The sequence below is a fragment of the Canis lupus genome, chromosome 26 (assembly GCF_011100685.1).
Source record: "Canis lupus familiaris isolate Mischka breed German Shepherd chromosome 26, alternate assembly UU_Cfam_GSD_1.0, whole genome shotgun sequence".
Lineage (NCBI taxonomy): Eukaryota > Metazoa > Chordata > Mammalia > Carnivora > Canidae > Canis > Canis lupus.
In genome coordinates, this window is record NC_049247.1 from 37,521,763 (window position 1) to 37,548,078 (window position 26,316).

Genomic DNA, 26,316 nt, shown 5'->3' on the forward strand with positions numbered 1-26,316 from the left:
GATGCACACTCCTTCCAGAAGCTCAACTAGACGTAGGCACAAATCTAGAAGGTCAGCCTCCTACTGAGCACACCCGGCTTATCAGGCCAGCCTCCCACCAGGAGTCCACTGGACCCTCACTGATAAGGAGGCATCTATCTCCTACAATCCAGGGCCCACGGGCAAGTGCTCGGGAGCTTTCACGGAGGCCAGAGAACATGTGAGGCCGGCTGCTTCAGAGGAAGAGGGAACAAGATGAAGAGTGTGGGGAGGGGCCCTGCTGATGGAGACGAGACCACTCATTCTGTATGGCGGCTTCTCCAGAGTTAAGGAGTCTGAAAGCAAAGACAGAATGAAGCAGGGAGCCAGCTACCTTCCAGAGCACACGCCGCAGTCTAAAAAGGAAGGGGACGCAGGAAGCACGTAACCTGGAAGGACCCAAAACGTCCAGTGATAAAGATGTCTGGTGACTCTTTCTTTCCCAGTTCTGGCAGAGACACGGTCTCTTCTGGAAAGAACTCCAGGGAAAGGAGATGGAACTGAAAGGACGTGGGTGTTTTACCAACGCAGGTGCGACGCAAAGACAGGATTCTAAATGCACCCTGGCACTCCCTATACCCTCCAACCCAAGCGAGGCGGCCGGCCTCTTCTACTTCTCACTGCATTGGAGCTTTGTTGCAGGCAAATGTCTTTAAAACTAAATCTGCTAATTATCGCAAAAGTTCCAGGGATCGGCCCTGTTGGAAGCACTGCAAGGCAAAGGTCAGGGGTAAGGGGTATTTTGTGAACCTGATGGAAAAACTGAGCCAGTGAGAGAGGAACAGAGTTTATTTTAAAGAAAGGTCACCAGAGAAGATCAACAGGGCAGGGTGTACCTCCAGGAAAGGGTGACCCCGTTTGGGTGGGCGGAGGGGGCAACGGCACAGGCACAGTGTTTCTCGCTCTGCCGTTACACGTTACCACCGCAGGAATTCGTGGAAAGAAGGGAAAAATACCACCGGAGGCCAAACTTTCCATCCAAGAGAGGGGGGAAAAAGCATATAGAAGCTCTTGGATCTGTGTCAAGGGAGCGAACGATATTTTAGAAGTCTGGCAGGAAACCAAGGAGCTACACCCACACACGGAGCCCAGCTGCCCGTGGCACACTAACTGGACCACATACTCTCCCAGCTGGGGAGTGCCGGCGGGGGCCTCACCTTACTGCTTAGTGACACTGCCTGTAAGGGTGCGGGGCTTTGACCACAGTCCCAGGAGACGGTCACCTCTGGCCTGACTCAGAGGAGCCCTGGGCAGGACGACAGACAGACAGACAGAAGGGGCAATCACAGCGAGCAAAGGTTTACCTTCGGAGAGCAGTTGAAATGCATGCCGGGCACTGGGAGTGTGGTCACATACATTGTGATACAGCGATACAGGTACAGCGTGCCAACTATGCAGAAGAATCTTCTGCTAATAATAGACCTGGAAAAAGGGAAAAACAGGGCACTCAGTCATGAAATTCTGCAGGTTCATCCAAGTTTTCAGTGACCCGACAAAACACACCAACCCCAAAATTACTCAAGAACCTGGAATAAAAACGTTATAACCAAAGCAGACGTAGATTAAGGGGAGGCTCCGGAGAATGCTGTGGTTTTGATTCCTTTCATGTGAACTGCCCAGAAGAGTCTAAATCGCCCTGTAGCTGCTCACGAGGCTTCCTGAGGCCTTATGCCCAGGGGACGTCCACCTGAGGCGCAAGTGGGACCCACGTCCGTTCCTCCCAGCCCACTCAGTACTTGTGCTCAAATGGTCAGAGCGCAGTGTGCTTTCTGTCATGAAGAGGGGAGATGCTCAGAAAACTAAAATGGCATGAAATGGGAATTCCAGATTTTTCTGGCATTGTGTGATCAAGGCCATGCAGTGACCCGGCCTGCATGGGCGCTCTTAGTGGACTCCATCTGGCCAAGTACAATGTCAAGAAAAGAGCCTGCCCGCACAGCAGCACCGGACGCCACCTCCCTGCGTGCCAACCACACGTCCGTGACTGGCCGCTGACACGCAACTGCCCGCTTCTGACTCCGGAAACCGGGGACGACAATGTCACAAACACTGGACAGCAGCCCCAGCCTCACAGGCACGACAGGGGCCGCTGGATGTCTTGGTTACGTGGGTAACAAAATACGCAAGGATGAGAAATCGTCTCTGTTTCAAGGTGACGCGTCATTCTCATGAAAGTATCTGATGTCCACGCGTGAACAAGTACATTGACGTCGATACCTTCACCGGGCACCAAGTTCCACCCCAGCGGACTTGAGTGAGGTTGAGCCGTGCTCCCCTGCGTGCGTCCGCGGACACCAATGTTCCCTCCGCTCTACTCCTGCTCCTACCCCATTCCTCCTCAGGCAGCGCCCCGGTCCTGTGGGCTCCTCCTCCTTCACCCGTTCCTTGGTCTGGGCAACTGGCGCTCAACATACTGAAGAATCTCAGAAACAGTGGGCAGGCTTTCCCCTCAGATCCCGAACATTTAATCACTGCGTACAGCGGGGCCCTGGTCCTGCTGCAGGAGGGACAGTCCTACGCAGTGCGTCTTCGGAAGACAACTGGCATCACCTGCATTTTTGTTTGTTTGTTTTAACAAGAGGAACAAAGTAACGTTCCAGTTATGTAAACAGTTTTCAACAATGACCCATGTGACCCTGCTCGTCATGCCTAAGTGCACCAGTGCACGTAGGCTACTTAGATGTATGGATGGATGCCGGGTGTTGCCCCCTTACCCAGATTTCAGGAACTCTCCGCAGAGGCAGTAGCACCTTGTCTCACTGCAGCTGTGCACCCCACCTCCACGGACAAGAATTCACTCAGCATAAAGCTGTCTCGTAGAGGGATGTGCCTTCATGTATTATAAAAAGCACCATGTAGTTCAACACTATAACGGGGACAATGCTGGAGAATAACCCCAACCCTGTAAGTGTCTGACCAAGAATCCTTGAAATACCAGTGCATTTTCCATCACGAGACAGAAGGGTCATCTTTTTTCAGAAGGAAATGCCCTCTCTAGCCATCCTGCCCAAAAGGACAAATTATTTGCAATTTCACTTGAACTACCCAGGAAAGATCTAAGGCAGAAAGCTGTTCTGTTTATCTAGATCTGTTCATCTCTTTAAGGAAAAAAATAACAAAGTGACCGCTATCGCTCCACTTGGGCAAAGTTTATGGCTGAGATGACGGAGACTTGCAAAGTTACAAACACTGGAGATTCAGCCACAATTACTGTCTGACTTAAAGAAAAAGTCAAATGACTTTATCATGTGATTTCATCAGTATTAACCAGGTGGTAAGTTGAACGGGCTTGTTTGTAAGAATCTTATCTGCAGCATTTACTTAATCTTCTAAAAACTCATCTTAGACGATCTTCAATCGATAATATTAACTGGGGTCTCCTCCCACAAACTTAAACCAGCAGGTTATAAAAGTGTTTCAAAGAATTCTATGTGCTTGAGGCATTTATTTCCTTCATCAAAGAATTTCACACACTACAATTTTTACTTACTTAGAGGTTGAAACGTTCAAGATGGGTGTGCTCACCCGGGGAGCACAGACACTAAAACTGGGAGGATACACGTTCAGGACGTGTTTGAAAAGAAAAGGTTTAAGGTGGTTAAAAACCTAACAAGGCGACAAAAAAGCCCCGGAAGAGGTATTAATGAGATATTAGGAGAGATCAAGCGACTACAAAAAAAAAAAAAAAAAAAAAAGAAGGAAAAAAAAAAGATCAAGCGACTGCCAAGAACCAAAGGCCGTGACTGTCCAAGCCACAGTGCTGCTCTTCTCACACGGGGCAATCTCCCCCGTCCCGCTGCACAGAAGCCTGCAGCCCCTCACTCGGGGGCTGCCTATGACCTCATCTGACCCTCGCAGCCCAGCCATCTACTCATCTCTCAACCATCTGGGGAACAGGCTTTCACTACTTTTCCTGAGAGGAGGGGAAAAATCCTTATTCATTAAGCGGGATTATAAGGAAACACGACTAAAAATCTATTTTACAGATTAAATATCTTGTATTTAGAGGCTTGCTACAAGAGTGTGTTTTATTAAACTTTTCAACATCCCTATTTAAAAAGGGGAGGGTGCTGAGAGGCTGACTAAACACTACCAAAATTAGGCCTGCAGGAGCAGGGCTGTGTTGTTTTTGGCATTTGGCACAACAGTTCAAATTTCTGAAGAAAAAAATGGTGAAAGATGTGAACGTACTACAATGGAAAATTAAAATACTGGAAAGTTCTCTCGTTTCCCACAGCTTGCCTCCTTCCACTAAAGCACAGCCAGAAAACATACAGCAACTCTGAGGGCTCAGCTCTAGTCTGCAGGCTCTTGATGGAAGCTCCCAGCTTCCGGCAACAACAGGCCGTGACTCTGAGCAACGGAGCTATCCCAACCCAGCGGCAAGACGGGAACAGGGCCAGGGAGACCCCGGGTCTAGTGGGGTCACGGGAGCCGGGGCAGAGTCAGGTCTTGCACCAGCTCGGGGAGTTCTGCACGCAGGTACCAGCTCTACCGTCACCAGCCTCACCTGGTGACCGGGGCCACCTCGAATGACTTCCTTGGAAATGAGTCTCCTCACCAGCAAAAGGATGCCTCGCCTCTGTCGTGAGTCTAAGGAATCCTACTGCCGCGTTTCTCCTCCATGCCAAGCGCTGTTTAGTTCTTAAAGCAACTGCAATGCCTTGCGGTCCTCACATCACAGACCGGAAAAATGAGGCTCGGAGTGCGAGCTCAGGTATAAATACAGCCCACGACGGACTCAGGAAGTGACGTCGAACTGGGTAAGAAACCCGAATTTTACCTGAGACGAGCTGACATCCCAACACATTTAAGTTATGTTTAAAAATCCATTTAATTTAGGGGCACCTGGGTGGCTCTGTCAGGTAAGTGTCTAGCTCTTGGTCACAGCTCAGCTCGTGAGATCCAGCCCGTCGGGCTCCACGCTCAGCTCGGAGTCTGCTTCAGATTCTATCTCCCTCTGTCCCCCCATCACACACGTGTGCTCTGTCTCATGTACATAAATTAAAAAAAAATCTACTTAACTCAGATTTTTTCACAGTGTTTTATGTCATATTTCATATGGGCCAGAATTCCCCCCAGTAAGAATCTGATAATGCCTTAGTGACCGTGTTAATTCTGAGAGTGCTGAAACGAATCTTCTGGGTCTCTGACACAAAACGTGCCCACTTTCCATCACTGTTTACAGACCGCGCCCAGTGCTGCCTGCTTGCAGCCCCGATGTTCTCAGTTTGTCTGGAATGGCAGCCCCGTGTCTGCTTCTATCTCCCCTGGACTTCTACACTGACCTTCTCCGATCTCTTGTCCCTAATTCCACTCGTGCTTCCCAAGACCCTTTGCACACGGACCCACCAGAATCAGTCTGTGGAAACAGATAAAGAGAAGGTGTCCTTTGAAACCTTTCAATAGCTGCCAAATACATTTTATTTTTTATTTTCTTTTTAAAGATTTTTTATTTATTTATTTATGAGAGACACAGAGAGAGAGAGAGAGAGGCAGAGGGAGAAGCAGGCTCCTTGCAGGGAGCCCGACGTGGGACTCGATCCCAGGTCTCCAGGATCAGGCCCTGGGCTGAAGGCAGTGCTAAACTGCTGAGCCCCCCGGGCTGCTCATCAACAGCTGCCAAATACATTTTAAATGACATCCAAATCCTTGAGGAAGCCCAGGAGGCCCCGACGCGCTGGCCCACTGCGCTCCAGCCTCCTCTCCCAGCACGCTGCCCAAACGTCCTCCAGATGCAGCTCAGTCCAGCAGTTGGTGCTCCTGGAGTCCACGCTGCGCAGTCCCTCCCGCCTCGGGTAGGATGTGGATTCCCAGGACGCTGCCTGTCACTCAGGTCTCGGGGGTCAGACTCCGAAGAGGTTCCCCGGTGCGCTCAATCTCATCCAGCCCTGCCCCATTCCCACATTCCGCTGAAGCCCACTCCAGAGAGCTTTTAAATCTGCTCTCCTCCCTTTCCGCTCCCAGCCCTCGGATTCCCCGGATTATGACAACCACTCACCATTACTCGCTGAGTTCAAACTGCCCTCAACCTGGCCCCACACCTACCTTGCCCGTCTTCTCTGGCAGACATAAAGCCCCCTGCGCTGGGCAAGATAGAACCCTAGTGTCCTGCTGTGGCCCTAAATCTCTCCGTGGCCCCTCCCTTTGTCCTGTCTGCTACAATCCTACCATCCACCCCGATGACTACTTCTGCAGGAAACCCTCCCGACGTCCCCAGGCGGACGGGACCACTTCACCCTCCAAATCACTTCACAACTTTGTACTTTATGGTATTTTTAACAGTGCCACTGGCACCAGAGGGTCTCATCCCTTCTACCAGAGGAAGCTCTTACACACAGCCGGGCCTCACTCGGCCTCACGATGGCACCTGTGATGCTGACCGTACCATGCGGTTCTGGGCTTCAGAGCGTCGCCTGTACTCCGACAGGCCCTTCCTGCTGCTTTCCATGGACGTTTCTCCTCTAAGCTCTTTCATCTACTGGCCAGAGTTGATCTGCGCTCACGCTCACTCTGCAGCCTTTCCACACGCAGAGCAAAATTTACAAGGCTTGCTAAGATCGCTGCATTCATCCCAGCGGGGCTGCAACCCCCGGGAGCCTGGGAACCAAGTCCTGCCCTCCCCCTCCTTCCCCATCTCCTCACCGCCCTCACACGGGTCTCAAGGGCTCTGGGGGGAGGACCATGGACACCCAGTGCTTAGTCCAGTCCTTCAAGAAAGGAAATACCAAGGAAAGGTTTGTGAAATAAAAGGGAAGGAATAAGTGCCATAGAACAAAGAGTAAACATACGTGCTCCCCTGGGAGATCGAGAACACGTGTGATAGTTCCCAGGTGCCTACACGGGGTGTTGGCACAGTCTGTGCATCAGGAACACGAGACAGGCGCCTGGACCCAGCCCAGACGTGTGTCTGTACATGCCGACTGCCCTGCTGCCTTTTAAAAAGCCAACTCAAAGAGATTTTACATCTTCGGTACTAATTATTTTAATCACATACCTGCTTAGCATCTGTTACTGCCCCATTTTACAGACGGAAAAATGAGGGTGTAAAGAGTTGAAGGACTAGCCTGGGGCCAGAGTAAGTCAATGAGAATCACCACAGGCCCTTGGTGTCTAGACTTTGAATCTGCTGCTCTTTTCACTAATGCAACTGTCATCGTAAAAGGGAAAAAAAGGTAATGGCTTAGATTTTTTTGCCCTAAGCTCCATGTAAAAGTTCTGCAATATAATATAATCATCCCTTAAGTGCAGGAAATGACCCACAGTGGTTTAGGGAATCTGCAAAGAACAGATCACATTATAAAACTGGCCCCACTTGACCCACTTTAAAAAAAATCATTTCCTGTATTAAATAGAGATGGTAACATAAACAAAAACTTTTACTCTAAGATATAACATCGACATGATCTACATGAAGCAGTTATGAAGAACTAAATCCAGTGGCTTCCAAAAACTACTACAAATGTTCGAAACAGGTGGAGTCACATGTCTTGTTGCTATTTTGGGCTGTTAACAAAAAACGTGAGTGTGTACGTGTGCACGTAAACATGCGTGTACTACGACCACACACACACACACACACACACACACACACACACACACACACACACCCCTGCGTCTACTTGATGCTGGTACAGCCACGGTATCCCCCAGTCCATGTACGCAGGTAGCTGCGTGTACGTCTGTGACGCAGGTGTGCCCGGGGACTCCGGGTCCTTCCCTCGTCAGGACTCACCACCCTGAAGCCCCTCAGGGCCTGCTGGGTCACGGTTGGGGATTAACCTTAACGTAACCCAGGCTCGCTTCCGCAGAGATCAGCGTGGCCAGCACTTACTGAGTTTCAGGCACGGAAATCACATAGTGTGACACTCAGTAAACGACAGCTGCTGTGACTGCTTGTTTATTCATTAAACAAGGGAAGGCGTGCCAGGCCCTACCTACCCTGGGCACGGGGCACACCGTAGCAGACCCCAGGGATGTGGCGCCTGCATTCTAGGGGACGAGGCAGACAAGAAGCAAGATAAATACATGAAATACAGAGCATGTCACATAAGCACTAAGTGGTAAAACCGAGTGGGGGTCCCCAGGGGAGGGGAGATTACAATCTGAGGGGCTTGGCCCTGACGTCTGTGGGAGCAGAGTCCAGAGCAAGGCCGGTGCGGGTCTGCTGACCGGCCCCAGCAGCACCGTGGCCTCCAGCCTGTGGGTGCTGGGAGACAAGGCCACCCGCTGCCACGCTGGCTCCCAGGGACACTCGCCGGCCGCTGGGCTGCCAGGTGGCAGGGAGCCGTGGGACGGGCCCACCACAGCCTGGCTGGGAGGGCTGAAGCGTGACCTTGGGCGGTGACAAAGGTGGCGAGTGGGGCTGGAATGGGGCTGGCAGTGAAAGCAGGAGGTCCGGCTGAGCACGAGGGGTAGGAGGTGGGGGGTGTGTACAGGGGTGCCCCGCAGTAGGGGGCCACGGGGCCTCCACGCTACCCCCACCCGCGCCACGGCGTGCAGACACCACTTCCTGTGCTGCTCGGGCCTGCCGGGAGGAGCCCACCGGGCCAGCAGCTCGGCAGCTGACTCGGGAGGGAGGCGCGGTGGGGGTGGCCGAGCGGACGCTACAGGGAGGCGCCGCCCCACGGAGCCTGGCCGCGACCTCACGACCTCACGAGGCTGACTGAGGCTGACGGGCCAGCGGGGGGCAGACGAGGGGCTTCGCTGGCGGGGCTCCCCTTTAAGGAAGGGGGGAAGAGACCACCCTGGCATGCTATAAAATACAAGGCAAACACAACACCATTTAAAAACGCACACGTGGGGGGCCCCTGGGGGCTCAGTGCTTTAGCACCGCCTTCAGCCCGGGGCCTGATCCTGGAGACCTGGGATCGAGTCCCACGTTGGGATCCTGCATGGAGCCTGCTTCTCCCTCTGCCTGTGTCTCTGCCTCTATTTGTCATGAATAAATAAATAAAAATCTTAAAAAAAAAAAAAGTGCACATGTGGGGGTCCCCAGGGGCTCAGTGGTTTTTGCTCCTCCTGCAGGCAGCCTAGGGGCAAGCTGCAGTGCCTCCTTTTCTCTGGCGTGCTCAGTAAACACGCACACGTACGGCAGTGTCCGTATGTAACTCGGTCCCTTCATCTGAAGTCTTGGTTAAATAGCCTCTTACCATGTTTACGGTAACTTGGATTGCTGGGATTCCTGAGCTGAGGCAGCTCTTCAGGGTGAACCCAGCTGTCCCACAATTCCTAGGACCTAGACGAGCGTTAAGGTCTTGAGATCTAACCTGGACATGAGAGGAGCCCACCTGTCGGCTACCGTGGGAATGAGGAGTGAGGTCAAGCCGGGGCCGAGTCCATCGCCAGCTCCTAGCGTGACAGGCGGGTCCTCCCTCTCCAGGTGATGCCCCCGTAAGAGGAGGCAGAGCGGGGCCCGCAGGAGCCTCGGGAGGTTGGGGTCACAGGGGAAGGTAACGGGACAGGGAAGGGCCCCAGTGAAGGAAAGGAAGCAGTATCTCTGCCCAGATAGCTGGCAGGTCAGAATCAGAGGGGGACAGATCTTGCTAGAAACAGAGGGAAATAAGGTCGGGCGCCTTGGTCAGCAGCCTTCAGTGGAAAAGCAAGGCTGGGGTTGGCAGCCGAAGGGATTTCCCCAAGCAGTGGCGAGAGGGCCCATGCTGTCCCCCGGGGGTCACGGGACCGCACACAGCCAGGGCAGAGCCAAGGCCAGTCTCCAAGCCATGGTGGACCAGCGTGTCTCCTACGTGCAGGGAGAGGACACCAGTCCTCATCAGGATCACGGAGCGGATCCGTTCTCACAGTGTCTGTCCTATGAAAGCCAACTCTCACCACCACAGGGCCAAGGCGGTACGTCCCCAGAGGGCAGGGGCCGGGTATGCCGGGTGTGATACCGAGGAGCCTCCCATCCCCGGATGGGGCCTGTGGGGCCTGAGGCACACGGACGGCGTCTCCACGTCTGCGTCACCTGCACTGGGACAGGGGAGCTACCACTTATTTTAGGAACTGACCAGGTTAAAAACCCAGTTCTCATTACTCAGCTGGTCTGGCATCGGCCACTCCAACAGGGTGATGGTGACCGCTGACAACATGGATGGAGAAGGACAGCGTGGGGACAGGTGGGCACAGGTGGATGCAGCACGTGTGCAGAGAAGAGGAGGAAGGGAGCGGGGTTCTGCTGCGAGCGACACGACAGTGGACCGGCCCCTTAACCAGGGAGAACCAGGGAGCCAGGTGCCCCAGAGGCTGCACAACATGGGGAGTCTGTGTCCTCAGGAGCGTGAGTGTGGACAACATACTTTCAAAAACAGACACCCACCAAAGGTAACCTCCCCACGGCTTTGCCGGGCTGGCAGCCACGTCGCTCGTGTCCCCAACGGTGCATGATAAACTCTAAAAGTCAAGGTGCCCTGATATCCCACGACAGACGCATCTCGCGGTCCACAGCAGCACGGAGTCGGTTTATAAGAGAGGCTCTTCCTGAAGTGGGTAAAAGACTGGATGGCGCAGGGTCGCGGGGAGAGCAGCGTCCCAGGGGTGGGAGTGTCCAGAGCTCTGGAGGACCTGACGGCAAGCGTGGAGACTTGAAATCACGGCAGGACGTGGACAGGAACTGTGCCCTAAACCGCCTCGGGCATCAGAAGACAGAGAGCCGAGGACTCCGCCCCATGCAGCTGGGCGCAGAGCGGCAGTGATGGAATTAGAGAGGGCAAAGGGAGAGAGCGGCTAGAGCGCGGCGTGGCCCGCCGAGCAGACACAGGCCAACGCACATCACGCGAGCAGCCGACAGCGCCGCTGCCCGCAGCACAAGGACTGTTCTGGGAAATCGGAGCCGGCTTCCAGAAGACAGGCGAACGCTGCAGCCGCCGTCTGCTCTGGGCACGAGGCGCTCGAAGCCAGAGCGTCTAGCAACGATACAACACAGCAGTCGTTTCCAAAGTGGTCTCGGAACGTGAATCACCGCGGCCCCAACCATCTAGACCCAGGCGGTGCCCTCAGACCATCGTCCTAGGAGAGCCACACGGGGAAGCCGCACCTGCTTCCCTGGGACACGCGCACGGGCCCAGGCTCCTCTCCACGGGGACGTCCTGGCAGGTCTTACGTGGACTCTGCTAGCCCCGGTTCCCTTCTCCTGCTTCCCTACTGGCATGTCATTGACTTTCACAGAACCTACCCAGTAGCCGCGGTCTCTCTCTAACTCCTTGCCACCATTTATTCCGGAATGTTCTAGCCCATGCCCCAAGAAGGGCTTCAACCCCTCACACTTTCAACTCCATTCTGCATCCCAGCTATCCAGGGGCTCCTTTCATTCTCCCCATCTTTTCTCCACCAAAGGGCCAATATATGCTGTGACAGGTAATTCACTTACACAGTCCCCACCCCTAACCCCAACCGACCCGCACTCCTCCTCTTCAGCAAATGTGTGATCCCCAAGAAGCCGTGAGAGAAAACACCTACTGGGATATACGCATGACTGGACTTTGCTCCAAAATAAAACATATCCAAGCAAGGTTGTGAGAGCTCCCAACTTAGTGAATTCCTTCTCCTCATTAAATTCTAAATAAAATCAGGGATTCACAGAAAAGACCCCAAAACCTTGTATGAGAAATCCTGCAATGGAAGTCGCCCTGTGGCTACAAAACACAAGGAAACCCCAAATGCAGTAGAAGCCAGGGCTTCTACAAAGAGCTCTTCCCTCCCCACCAGCCACCACAAGATTTACTCTGCCGTCCATCCGGGCCACCGCCACGGCCACCACTCCTGCTCTCCTGTGCTCTGTCTGGCAGCCAGAGCGGTTCTTTTGTAACACAAACCTATTCCTATCACTGTCCTCTGACGACCTACCACCAGCTTGGAACACTATCCCAGGTCCTTATCTGCTGCCCTCGCCTGCATCTGCCAGCCACACCTTGCTGACCTCCCATGTCACCGCTTCCTTTCAGCTCTGGGGCCACACATGCCCGTGGCTGTTCCTCGGGGGGCCTCGGAGCCCCTGTGCTTGCCATGTCTCCTGTCTAGACTGCGCTCACCCCACACACCTGCGTGGAGGCCTCTCCTTGGACTCAGGTGTCTGCTCAATGTCCCTTCCCAGAGGACTTTTGTCATCACCCACGTTGTCCCCACGATCCCCCACACCGGCTGACCCTTCTCACTGCTTTAATTGTCTCCATTCCCCTGACCACTATGGGGTATTATGCACGCATCCATGCATCCATGCATCCACGCATCCACCCATCCATCCATCCATCCATCCATCCATCCATCCATCCATCCATCCATCCATCCACTGCCTGCTTTGCCTGCCCAGAACAGAAGCTCCGTGAGAACATTGGGGGTCTCTGCTCCCTGCAGCACCCCTGGGGGTCAGTCACAGTGCCAGGCACCCGGAAGGTGGTTCAGTAGAGACAAGTTCAAGGAACAGATGACTTTTACACGAGCACCTTGTACGTGGCCGTGTCTGTGCCAGGCGGTGGGGCATATGGATGAATGACAAGCGGGATGGATCCTCTCCCCCTAGGGACTTAGAACCTAGCAGTGAGGGAGACCATTCAGAACGAGTAGAAAGCTCCGTGACGTGAGTGGAGGAGTTAGAGACGAGGTGGGGCAGTCCAGGGGCCAGATCACGAAGGAGCCTGAACGGTGCACAGAGGGACAGGGCCTCCATCAGGGCACCCACACTCAGCACAAAGTGTGAGTGGAAAGAGCTAAAGAATGAGTCAGGACAGACAGAACACAGTGGCTGCCTGTGCGAAAGGAAAAGGAGCCAGTGCAGGTTTCCAGGAAATGCCACTGCCCACCCAGAGGGGAGAAGCTGGAAGACCAACACAGTAACTTGGTACAGGACAAGTTGGGCTCGTGGCACCTGTGACTGCGGAGTGTCACAGCACCTTCTCCGGCAGCTCCCGGGGGAGCCCACAGTCCTGTGCCTCTGTCGCCTTCTCTGTCAGGGGCTCGCCACGCCCTGCCCGAGGTCAGGCTCCCGAGTCACGCACCAGTGCCGCCGTGTCGGCTAGATTCACCGTGCATGGAGGGCCCCTGCCGAACCCGTGAGGTCAATGTATTCTCTATCACAATTTCTGTAAACAAGGGATACCTGTTTCGCGGTGAAGTCTGACCCAAATGCAGAGACTCCCCGGGGATTTTTCCTAGGCAGCGGCTTGAAAGTCCAACTGTAATGGGGAGACATTATTTACAGTTTTAACCATCAGAAAGTTCCCGAGGACAGGCGTTCTTGTTCTTTCCGCTCTGCAGTGTCGTGGAAACCCCACAGTGAATGTACGTATATGTATAAACACACATATGTACTAACATGAGGGGGTGCGTTAAGAAGGAAAGGAGGCAACAAATAAATTTCTAAGTAAATGACCAAAACTTAACATTTAACAGTCAAGGACAACGGAGCACGTGCACGGCAGGAGAATACAATGTATCTCAGTGGATACAATGCATCTCAAATTCAGGGTCAAGCTTTCCTACCACCTCCTCCATCTGGATGAAGGGCCTGCTGTTGGGGCATGTTGCCCACACTTTGGTGATCTCATTTCTCAATTAATAAATCATCCTCTACAGTTTGATTCTGGGGGGCTCCATCAGTGAAGCATCTGTCTTGGGCTCAGGTCGTGACCCCGGGGGCCCGGGATCGAGTCCCGCATGGGGCTCCCTGCTCCATGGGGCATCTGCTTCTCCCTCGCCCTCTGCCCTCTGCTCTGCCTACTTGTATGCTTTCTCTCCCTCTCCATCTGTCTCTGTCCAATAAATAGATAAAATCTTAAAAAAAAAAGTGGAAGACACAGAAGCAAGAACGGATGGGCTGATTCCTTTAAGAGCTCTGAGACTCTTAAGGTCCGAGTAGAATGGCCCTTGGGAATTAGGGGCCAGCAGGCTTCACTCTGAGGAGCTGTGTGAATGGGGCTCCTGAGCAGTAAAGCTCCCGGTGGAGGCTGGGGACCGGGGCCCAGGATTGGGAGGGATGGGCACGGGCAGAGCCAGCCGTCAGCGCTGTTCACCCAGAACAGCTCGAACCCAGAACGTTTCGTAGCTAGAAGGATCCACTTCCCTAACAGAACTGCCATATCTCGAGAGCAAACACCTGGGAGCCAGTGGGGAGGGGGTCCTCTCTGACTATGCAGGGGCCTCCAGAGGCCGGGGCAGGAGGCCAGGGACACACCCAGGAGAAGGCCAGGGGTCAGATTCTCATGCAACAGCTGGCCGCCCCTTCCCACGCCCCCACCCTGCCAGCAGGGGACCTCAGAGAAGACTTCCAAGAATCCTCAGGGGGGCATATCCTGCACAGAATGCTCTGCGGCATTGTATACAGTAGAGAAATCCTCCAGACTAGGAGGTCCTTATTTTACGTGTTGAGAAAAATGAGCTCCGGAGACTCGGAGGCTCGGCCTTAGCACCCAGCACAGTGGAGCACGGTGGGGGCGGGGGCGGGGACCCAGGCGGCCCTGCACCCCGGCACTGGCTTAGGTCTGCCCCAGGTGTGATCAGCAGATTCGCCGCTCACTGCAGGAGCTTAATTCCAAAACACAAATGACCACAGTACCAGTAAAACCTGACATCACAAAGCCTGAAGAGAAACGGTTTGAGAAGGCCCAGCTAAGAGAAACATAAATAGTAATATCCCTAAAGAAGTAATAAACCCTGTGGTGAGGACACTTCTTAGAACAATTTAAAATTATTTAAATGTCACAGTTCTAAAAAAAAATAAAATGAATAAAAGTCACAGTTCTGTGAAACATCTGAATGTGTACATCGTGTGATTGACACATGAGGTCGTCCTCTGGGGCAGTAAACTGCTTATGTGCGAATTTTTATGAAAAATTGGAAGACAAATTCGTAGCACACAAAACAACAGAAATCAGGAAAAACTCAGGAAACATCACTTGAATTGACCTGGCCTTTGTAAAGCAAACTGTGCTGGCATTTTTCTCTAATGGGATTTTGGGGGGGAAATGGCTTGAAAGTCAAAGGCAGATATGAAATCTGGCAGCTGAAAGTAATTAGTAAATTCTGAGCATCTCCCATTTCAAGAGTCTACCCAGTAAGTCTGTTAAAACTCAGCAAGCAAACCACCACGAAGTCTCCCGCCAGATCACACGCAGCCCAGGCCGCGGTTTCTGCTTCAGACTCAGCCTGCTGTGGGACAGACCAACCCCACGGTGAACACGCCCACCTAAACGGCTCCTTCATAAAAGGGTGGGACGGCGCGTGCCGGCACCCGGGCGCTGCACTCCGTCCCACGGGGGAGACCTCACTGCAAGGTGAAAACACAGCAGGAAGAAGACCCATCGGTCCGCGGATACAGTTCAGCAGACTCTCCGTCTGTGTTTTGTTTTCCTGATTCAAGATGATTTCCTTGACATTCAACCGTACTGTGGGTCGTGAACCACGGTCCACTGGACACAGTGCGCTTCCCTGAGACCACTGCCAGCTCGCACACGTGGAAGCCCTAACCATGTCCACGAACAGGAAATGCAGACCCCGACGAGGAGGGCCCACCCGAGGGGTCTGTATTGGGTGCAGAGCCGGGGCGGGAAAGCCACCTTGGCTCCCTGTTACCCTAACAGGAGGCGTCCACGTAGAATCCCGAGAAACCCATGTGGAACGGTCACATGGTACTTCAAGCACCACACGTTCCAGAGGGTGGACAGCCCAGCAGGCTCACCCATGTCCCAAGCACCCACAGCACTCTGGGACCGCTGCTCTGCGCTGTGTGTGCGTGGAACGTCTTCACATACCGACTGCTGAGGGGCCCGCTGTCTGACCGCCTGTGGGACGGCGCGCAGGCCCACCCTCAGCAGTTTATCTGGTGGGCCAAAGACCCCGAGTTTGGGGAGTTTATCTGAGACTCCACAGCCCGTGCTCTCTGGCGGTTTCCTTCCTCGTGAAAACAGAACAACACCGTCTCAATAAGCCCATTCATCACTCTATGAACCTTGTGCAAAACAGCTAATGAACACCAGTATTTCCTTACAGCTGCCAGGGCTTTGGTGGGCATCCCGGGGCAAGCGGTTTAAGAAAATAACAATGAAAATTTAAAAAGGAGCTAGTGGGCTTCGATCCCTGATGCTTGATCACGCTCACCTCCAAACAGTGTGTCTCAGGTGTCCGCATCCGCCAGGAAGACCTCCCTCCCACCGCCCCCAGTCCCAGTCCCAGTGCTCCCGCTTTACTTACTTGTATTTTAAGAGCAGCCACTGAATTAACCAGAGTCCTACGAGGATCATGCCATTAATTTCACAGATAGAAAAGGCCCACTGCACCCGGTTAAAATGGTCAAAAAACGTGTCCGGCAGCGGGGGCTGCACCTCCTTGGGAGGCACTCGCTCGTGGACCACCGAGATCATCACCGTGGTGAGGACGAAGCAGGACAGCGCGTACAGGAAGGCCAGGCACGTCTTGCCCCACTCCATGGGGTACTGGGAGCGCTCGGGCTCGGGCATGGGGATCTTGATCATCTCCTTCCTGTAGCCGTTGGGCACCCCATTGGGCTTGGTCTGCAGGCCGAAGCCGCCCGTGGGGCCGGGGCCGGCCGCCCCTGCGCCCAGGTGCCCGTTGGCATGGCCGTTCTTGTGCGCCTCCATGTGCTGCTCCACCTTCAGCGTCTCGATCAGGTCCAGGAGCCGCTGCCCGCTGTCGGCCGACACGCGGCACAGGGGCGGCCGCGCGAAGTCCTCCCGGGTCAGGCCGATCAGGTCCCGGCCTGTGAAGTGCTCCAGGGGCTCACAGTACTCGGGCATGGCGTGCTCCAGCAGCCAGTCTGCCACCTTCTTGGGGGACCAGTACTCCACCTCCTTCATGGTCCCGGCGGGCGGGGGTCAGCGGTCCCGCGGCGGCGCACCCATGCTGGCCGGCCTCATGCCGGCGGGGGGGGGACGTGCGTGGCAGGGGCACGGGGCGGCTCTGGGCGCTCACCTCATGGCGCCCCCGCCGTCTTCCTTCTGCAGAGGCAAGACACACAGTCAGGAGTGGGCTCTGTGGCAGTCCCTGCAGGGCGCGGCGCCCTGGCCCGTCCCCCACCCCCCAGCCGGCTCATGACCTGAGCGGGCAGGAGGCGACACACCCGGAACAGGTCAGCGGGTCATTGCAAAGGGGCCTGCCGCACAGCCGGACCAAGGCGCTTCCCGGTGAAGGGCACCAGGGTGCTGTGGGGCCGCAATTCCCTCTGTGCTTACCTGCGGCCCGAGACAGCCTGAGACCGTGGCAAGTGTGCCCTGCCTGCCCTGGTCCTGGTGGAGAAAGGCTTTCAGGTGGACGGACCACATGGCATTCAGATACACGGGATAGTCACAGAAAGGCTGAGTTTGAGACCGTCTGGTCCGACGACTTACAGTCACACGTGCAAAAATACCGACTCCCTTTTTCTCTACTTCTCTGCCACCTGTTTTTCTCTACTAAGCACGTATTACTTTTCTAACAATCCCTTATAATTTAAAACAACAAGAAGAGTCAGGAACAAAGACCTGGGTCTGTATCATTGTGCTGAGTCGAGTAGGCCGTCAGCAGAAGACCCTAATATGACTCAGCATCTCCCGTGGGTAACCCACTGGGCGAGCCTCCGCCTTCTCATCTGGAAAGGCAGCAACAGTCAGTATCCCCCTCGTGGGGCTGCTGTCGGTACTTTAAAAACCGTATATAAATCTAGCACCAAAAGGAGTCTGCTGATCCATATCCTTTGTTTTTTCTCAAACTTTCTACACTATCCAATAGTTACTGTCTATTTTATCTCACGATGAAAACACCCTAAGAGTGGGCTTTTTTTTTTTTTCCTTGAAAGATGAATGCTGTGCTAACTATAAAAAAACCTGCACAGATTTGTAGGCTTAGTGGCTAGAAACCAGTGATGGCCATGTTTCCAAGTGTGCCTTGTAGAAAAATAATCTGATAAAATGCTCAGTGCTTAATAAAAGAAAAATCCAAATTGTCTAGGAACCGTAAACTATAACCTCTCCTAGAGACAGCAGCACGCATTAGCATGTTAGAAGCCCCAGAAAATCCTCCAGTGACAAAACTGGTTAGCAGAATTTCTCAAATGGACTTCACAGGAGTCTGTCCTCCTGGCCACCACTTCTCCTCCCCAGTGACTCCTGTCAACTCCCGATGGAGCTCAACTGGGAGCTAACGACACAAACAAGACCCAGGTCTTCAATTTCAAAGCCCAAACTCAGCTCCACAGAACCCCGAATCAGACACCAGAATGAGGGTGGATGGAGGTCCACTCCCCATTTCCCCATCCAAATAACAATCAATGAAATGGCCGCGAAGCTCAAGATATTTTAAGCCTTGCCCAAAGGTTGGGTGTTCTCTTCTGTTCCACTGCCTTGTGTTACGTGTCCGTCTGCACCCGCCCAGGAGACCCTGAGCAACTGCGGATGAGCTACTGTCTTGAGCATCCACAACGCAAGGGCTCAGAGGTGCTCCCTCTACATGTGCTCACATCTCAGGAAATGTCCCTGACATCTGTCAACATGAGACGCTTCAAAAGAAAAATCCTACCGGAAATGCTACTGACATTGAAAACTGCTTCAAAATAATTTGGAGTTGAGGAGGATAATAAGGTAGATGGTCTTCAGAGAGAATATGAAACCCAAGTGGACCGCTGGCCAACTGAAAAGCCCTACAGAGGAGCCTGGGTCGTCACTAGTACCGCCCAGGGACAAGAAGACACAAGCTGAGTGGAAGTCCCGCCCAATGGTCCTGCAAGAAAGGTGATCTCCTGGTGTCACAGCCCAGGCCTCGCCCCAAATAGTCCTCAGCAGAGTGACAGGACCGGCAAGGGAACCTGCCCATCTTGCAGTGGCTAGGAGAACTCCAGAGAAAACTCCTGGTGGAATGTCCGGGCCCAAGGGCATGAAAGGGCTCCTCCCGTGGGCTCTCACTTCCCCCTGCCCGATGTGGAAGTCTGCCAGGAGGGGCTACCCCTCAAAACCACAGAGACCAGACCGATGCCAACGTGTCATTTCACTCCTCTCTGATGAGCAAACTGACAGATACTCCCCTCTGAAGACTTAATCACTTTTACAACAGAAAAACAGCTAATGGTTGGAGATGAGATGGGGCCAGACTCCCACGTGGAGGAAGGAACACAGCCCTACAGAACGAGCCCATCGGGCAGCTTCTGACAGCTGGAGGGACTCCAAAGAGACAGGGAGGTCAGTCACTGGCCTCCTCTGATAACCAGGCCAATGAAATGATTCGCTCCTTAAACCATCCCAGTGCTTCTCCCCAGGTTGGCCTTCTCCATCCAGCGCTCTCCAACAAGTTCCCAATTTGCCCTCAGTCCTTGGGTCCTTCCCAGTCCTGTCCCCTCCCTGAATCCTGACACCACCGGGGTCGGCGACCGTGTACTATAACTGATGTGACTGATGTGAGTGCCCGGGGCCGCAGAGCACGCCAGCCGTGGGGTCGAGGAGCCTGCAACGGACACCCAACCCGGCCACCCCCCTTCCTGGCAGAGGGCTTTAATCCCGCGCCCCTTCCCATGGGCTGCTCCTGCCACGAGGATCTGATCAGGGAAAAGGAATGAAAGCTATTAACGACTCCAAGAAGTAAGTCTTGTTCTTGTTATTCCTGTTTCCTCTTGACCCCCACCCGGGCCCAAGGTGACATCTCCTGAATATGGACTGAGGCTGCCCCTTCCAAATGGCACTTTTAAAAGCCCAATCATTCCGACACACGAGTTCAAACAGCCTTCCAAATTTCATGAGAAAATAAACCTTTGTTTTTCGAGCAAGCTTTGAAGCTTGACTATAAAGGCCTGGATGCTATTTTTGTGCAGACGATTCCAAAATCATGTAAAAGGGGAAAAGGCCATTTCTCTGGAAGTAATTGCCTGGCAGCTGCTCAGCACCTCAAAGGCCACTGCTCAAAGGCAGGAGGACCCCAGGGCTCAGCTGTGGGAGGGGAGGTGGGAGGGTGACTTCCTCCTGGCCTCACACTCTCCCTCTACAATAGAAAGGAATGGAATATACTGTAGCATTTCTACTACCACCCCCACCCTCGTCCAGAAAAGCCACCCTCAATCCCTTACTGGGAGAATGTTAATAAATACTGCATAGCTCAAGTACTCAGACTTGGTCCTCAGAACTCAGAATCCGTAAGAGAATAAAATCTTTACACTCCCCAATACCCAATTATGAGCGATGGAAGAGGGGCTGGAGGGCTCGCTTATTCATCCCCAAGTTTTGGATGTAAGTAGAGTGAAGTCCAGTGAGGTTGTGAAGCACCTAAACTCTCCTATGTAGCAGAGCTGTCCTGGAGGGAGACAAACACAGCGTGCTTTCCAGGGCCGCCCACTGCAAACACCCAACAACCTCACAGATGTGAACATAGGTGAGGGGGAGTCTAAGAGTCTTAAAAAAAAAAAAATTTAGAGTCCTGTAGGATTAAGGGCAGAAATGACATCACATACTCATTATAGATTCCAAACCCAGCAGGGTTTTCTATCAGACCCCAACTAAGTGAAAAATAAATCTGCTAAAACAATTTGGGTCCAATTATTAGTATAGATATTTTAAGCTTTAAGATTATAAAAGCCATCAGATAATATGCCACAACACACTATAAACTATTTATGGTTGATTATCAAAGCCAGCTCTCTAGAACCAGAAATGTAAGTTAAAGCAATTATCCTGGTAATGAAAACAAAACATTAACCAAACAAAATAACTAAATCATTTATGAATATGCATTTATCCCTACTTGAAAAGCACATACTATATTATCTTATCGTACGGCATTGTCTAGAAATAAGCATTGTTGTGTTAACAAAAAAATACCATACAATTTAACAATGAACACAAGTTTTCAAGAAGTAAAACACCACAGAATGCATAGCACAGCTATGGAGCAATTGCTCAGAAAATCTGAGTTCTACTAATTGCTTTGGACCTTATTCTAATCCTACTGCCTCAGTCTCCCATAATGGAACAATTTATTCCATTTGCTTACTGCATTAATTTAGGGAATTTATGCACAACCGACAGTGCTTTGGATAACACAGAGTGATACATAAAAATATAAGAAATCAGTATACTGAATGTAATTTATTCTTTGAAGATTTGTGGAACTTTTATTTTATTTTATTCTTGCCATGTGAACCTACTTTTGTTTATTTATTTTTATTACTTTTTAATTTATTTTTTATTGGAGTTCAATTTGCCAATATATAGCATATCACCCAGTGCTCATCCCGCCAAGTGCCCCCCTCAGTGCCCGTCACCCAGTCATCCCCACTCCCCCGTCCACCTCCCTTCCACTACCCCTTGTTCATTTCTCAGAGTTAGGTGTCTCTCATGTTCTGTCACCCTCACTGATATTTTCACTCATTTTCTCTCCTTTCCCCTTTTTTTCCTTTCACTATTTTTTATATCCCCCAAATGAATGAGACCATATAATGTTTGTCCTTCTCCGATTGACTTATTTCACTCAGCATAATACCCTCCAGTTCCATCCTTCGTCAACTTTTTAAAATATATGCCATGAAATTAAGAATCGAGTCTTGACTATTTTTTTAAGGCACATGATGAACCCAAGACTGAATGCACTTACCTGCCGTGTCAGTGAAGAAACTACAGCAAAGTTCCAGATGTTTCTACATGCTGACAGTGGCAAATGAGAGGAGAAAATAGTGTGGGCAAAATTAGTCTTAGAAGCATTCTGTGAGCTGAACTTTCTGCTTCTTGCACCAAATTAGAAACAAAAGCAGAAGTAACACGGAGATTCTGGTCTTCTAGCTCAAATCATCAACTTAGCGCAAGATCAGAATTTAATGAATGTGTAGGAGTTCAGACCTTTAACCCGAAACTACCTGTGGTGCCTTGTTAAAGAGTGACACGAATAAGAAATCGACATTGTTGTTTTGAAACACACGAACTGCCTCTTTGTAAACACTGCAAGTCTAAATGCAAGTCTAAATGAAGGTCTTTACATCCCAGAACTTTCCATAAAAAGCCGCAGTAACCTAATGGACCTTCTAGGGAAGGCAGCCCGCTGCAACACTCAGGAGACAGGTACTCGATTCTTCTCCAGCCCGATGTGGAGAATACGCTTGAATGCTTCCCTCCAATCTAATTAGTTATAGTTTGTTGTTGTTGTTGTCTTGTTTTTTTGCAACTTAACACACAAAGAGTTAACCTAAATAGGCAGAGTTCACAAAACTGTATTTATCTGAAGAGAAAAGAACGGCTGGAACAACTGCACAGTTTCAGCTGAAGGACCTGCATATTAACGTCGATCTACAGTGGAAGAAACTACGTAGCTTTGATGCCTGAACCTTTCCATGGTCCTTTTATTTCACATTGCTCTGACACGCAGTGTTCACAATTCCAGAGTCAGACTGACTGGCAAACAAAATCGTCCCTTAGAACGAGGTCTATGCTGGCTGATTTTGCTGAGACGGGAGGAGGGCAGGGCTAGGGATCCATGCAGGCCTCTAGGAGAGCCTCAGGCGGTGGCACCTTCTCGCCCCCCACCCGTCTGTGTCTCGATGGCCGAGACCTAGGTTGCAGTGTCTGGAGTGTATTCTCTCTCAGCAGTTGCCCTAGAACTTAACAAACCGACAGCCTCCCTTTATGCGGCCCCTCCAAAATGTCCCATTCCAATTTGGTAGACCCCAATGTTCCAAAAGGAAAGAGAGGAGTCTTGGCTGACAAAAGTAGCACACAGGACGTAACGACAAGAAACCAGCCATGCCGACTGAAACAGGTATCATGGTTCTGGTCCTGCTCGGGTGGTATCGAACACAAAACTGTGCCAATCCATTTCAAGCAGAGTCCTACACCACCAGCGAGACCTGCTAATTCCATTTCCCACACCCTGAGCTTCCAATATGAGTCATCCTGGGACGGAATATAAACATTTAGGAACTAGAAAATTCAAAGAATCATTTATTACAGCAAAAATTAAAAAGACGACCTGAAAGACAAACAATAGGGAAAATTAAATACGGCATCATACCACAGAACACAAGCCTCCCCCTCTAGGACCGGACTAGATTTGTAGAGCTGTAGTGAGACATAGCTACACTTTTGCCAAACAGGTTACAAAAGACAACAATACCATTTCTGTAAACACACTTGTGTCACAACTATTCACTAGAAAGAAGGCTGGAAGGCACGTATCAACTTCTGTCCTTTGGGCAATGAAATTGTAAACTAACTTTCTGCTCACTTTTTTTCAGCGTTCTAATTTCTCTAGTAAACACATATTGCTTGTGTTTAGAGAAGGGTTGTTTTCCCTTCGAGCATATTCTATGCTTTTAAACACAGAGGCCGCACCGTAGAGCACAGAAACGTCCTATGTTAGCTTTCTTTCCAAGTAACAAGTGGGCTTGCGGATTCCCCACGTATTTGGAACCTTTGCCTCCTGTGTGTAACTAGCCCCCGAGTCCTTCCTATTTCCCACACGTCTCGAAGAACGGGCCAGGAGAGGAGCCAAATCATCCACAAGGATAAAGCTGAAATCTCAACCCCAGCGCACCAAGAGATTCCAGTCCAGATACTTCCCGTCTTGCCAGAGAAAAGACAACAACAAACCACCACAACTACACTATTCTACCCTCTCCTGGGTTTCCGATGCCCGCCCACCCAGGTATCTACGGCCAAATGTAAAAGACCGTTTGGAAACTCTGCCCTGCTGCCGTTACAGTAAGGAAGACCGCGCAGACTGCCTGTGACAGCTGTCACCAGGGCTTTCCCCGGGGGTTTCATTCTTAGAACCCAATTACCGAAACTCTGAAGATGATCTATTTCCACTCAACTGATTAATAGCTGCCAACGTCTGAAACCAGCAGGACTATTTTAATATTCATCTGGTTACTCCGTGGTCTTTGAACACAGACTCACTGCAGCAGCACTTGGCAATGTTGGGATATGATCAGTGTGTGCAAGTTCCACGGGCTCTCGCGTCCAGCCTGGGTGTGCAGCGGTGATCTCACCTGCCCCCAGGAGCTGGGAAAGGTACCCCATCGGCTTCTGGTTTAGTTTCTGCCTCCAGTATTCCCTTACTTTATGGCATTTCCCTGCAAACAGTGGACCTGAGCTATACTCATACCCAAGTGGGTAGGACTTCCTTTCACATTCACTGTGTACCTCCCATGTTGTGTCTTCTGCCCAGAGGGCCCTTCACATCCCCCCCCCCCCCCCCAATTTTCGTCCTTGTAGGATTACCACCTTCAGGAAGCCTAGTTTCATCTGCCTTTGAATCTTTTGAGCCTAACACACAGTACATACGTAATAGATGTTTCCCTCTGCCTGTGTCTCTGCCTCTCTCTCTCCTCTGTGTCTTTCATGAATAAATAAATAAAATCTTTAAAAAAAAAATGAAGCCAATTTCAAAAAAGATGTCTAACTGACTATCTGCATTTTCCTCTCCTGAAATACCCGTGCAGAGACTTTTTTAAAAAGAGAAAACAGAAAAGGCAAGGCGAGGAGGAGGCCAGGAAGCAGGCGGCGAGTGGGTCACTGACAGAAGCAGATCCAAGGAAGGAGCACTGGGCCCGTGAAGAGGAAAGGTGAGCAGCAGTGTGGTTTACGGAACAGAAGCTTTACAAAGACGAGGAGCTGGTGGCACAGGCACCTTCCACCACGGGGGTAAACGGAGGGCTAGCTAGAAGGCCAGTTAAGAAGTTCCCTCCAGGGCAGCCTGGGTGGCTCAGTGGTTTAGCACTGCCTTCAGCCCAGGGCGTCATCCTGGAGTCACAGGATCAAGTCCCACATCAGGCTCCCTGCATGGAGCCTGCTTCTCCCTCTGCCTGTGTCTCTGCCTCTCTTTCTATTTGTTTCTCGAATAAATAAAATCTTACAAAAAAAAAAAAAAAAGAAGTTCCCTCCAGCTTCTCCCCACACAGCATAGCCGCCACCTCTCTGCCTGCTGAGAACCTGCACCTGTCTTCCTTGGATGGGGGAGATGAACAGCCGCCGGGGCAGGGGACACTGACACAGGTAGAAGCAGGGGTGTCAGGGGCCCTGGACCCGGGGCGTGCTGTCAGGTGAGCGGCCAGCCGGCTCTTGATTTCAGCGCAGGTCACGGTCTTGGGGTCCTGGAATCGAGCCCCGCATCCGGCTCCACGATGAGAGTGGAGTCTGCTTGGAGGTTCTCTTTCTCTGTCCCCCCGACTGTTCTCTAAAATAAGCAAATCTTAAAAAAAAAATAATAAGGGGGAAGGAGAGAGAGAGAGATAGCAAGTAGGAGCATTGCACTAAAACAGAGACTAAATAAAACAGATGCCAACAGATGCTAAGTCAGACCTGCCCCAACCCTTTACCTCCCTGGACCCCACAATACTGGCTGCCAGGATGAAAACTTCCAGGCAGGTGAACAGGTACATGTTTCCTCAACACCAGACATTTTATGAGAGAAGAAACATGGATTGTCTTGTATCGAAATCCACAGAAACAAGATTCATGAAAAGTACTTCCGGACAGCATTTTTAGTGCTTCCTCTAAAATACGAATGCTCACAACGAGCACTGGGTGTTATACTATATGCTGGCAAGTCGAATTTAACTTAAAATATATAAAAAAATAAAAATAAAATATGAATGCATAAATAAAAATGAACAGACATTTGAAGAAATGCTCTAATAAAACTGAAAGCTGGAGATCAAAACAGAATAGAACGTGGAAGACACAGACCAAGTACGGAAGCACAATGGTAAGAAAAACTAATATTCACATCCCCAAACAGATGCTATGAACAAAATGGCACATGCACAAAAAGGCATTCAGAGAATTTTAAAGAGAAAGCTCTTTGTGAATTCATGGTAAATATGAAAACCTCACTATATATGAAATTGGAAAAAAAATCATTAAAAAAAAACAAAGATGGAAAACGGAAAGAAAAGGTGGAAACATTAAACACGCAATCAAGGGAGTTCCACGTGTGAGTAGTAGGAGCTCATGAGGGCGCAGGAAAAAGCAGATCTCTCAGAGCTTGGGCTACGAATGCCAGATGGAAGCGTTAGTCAAGTGTCCAAGAAACATGGCTGAAAATACAAGTTCCTGCTATTATTATTTGTATATTAATTATCTCAGCGGCGGTGCCTGGGGGGCTCAGTCAGTTGAGCATCTGACTCGATCTGATCCGAGCTCAGGTCTCGATCTCAGGGTCATGAGTTCAAGCCCCACGCTGGGCTCTGCGCTGGATGCAGAGCCTACTTAAATAAAAAAAAAAAAAAAAAAATTAAAAAAAAATTTTAAAGGAAAAAAAGAAGCAAGATCTGGAAGGATGTTGTGCCCTCGGCTTGTCGCCCCCTGGCCGTGTTTCCCTCCATCTCTCCCCACACGCAGCTGC

At 51.4% G+C, this 26,316-nt stretch overlaps 1 protein-coding gene across 8 annotated transcripts in view; it reads right to left on the bottom strand.

The window, feature by feature from the left end:
• Positions 1-26,316, bottom strand: part of SGMS1 (sphingomyelin synthase 1) — a 229,116-nt gene that overhangs the window by 17,924 nt on the left and 184,876 nt on the right. For all 8 annotated transcript variants that reach the window (XM_038576036.1, XM_038576035.1, XM_038576039.1 and 5 more), the window contains 2 exons: positions 16,201-16,964; positions 1,323-1,440 (listed from right to left, as the gene is read on the bottom strand). In XM_038576036.1, coding sequence (XP_038431964.1) covers positions 1,323-1,440; positions 16,201-16,823 — 741 coding nt within the window. In that variant the 5' untranslated portion in view covers positions 16,824-16,964. The remainder of the gene's footprint in view (positions 1-1,322; positions 1,441-16,200; positions 16,965-26,316) is intronic.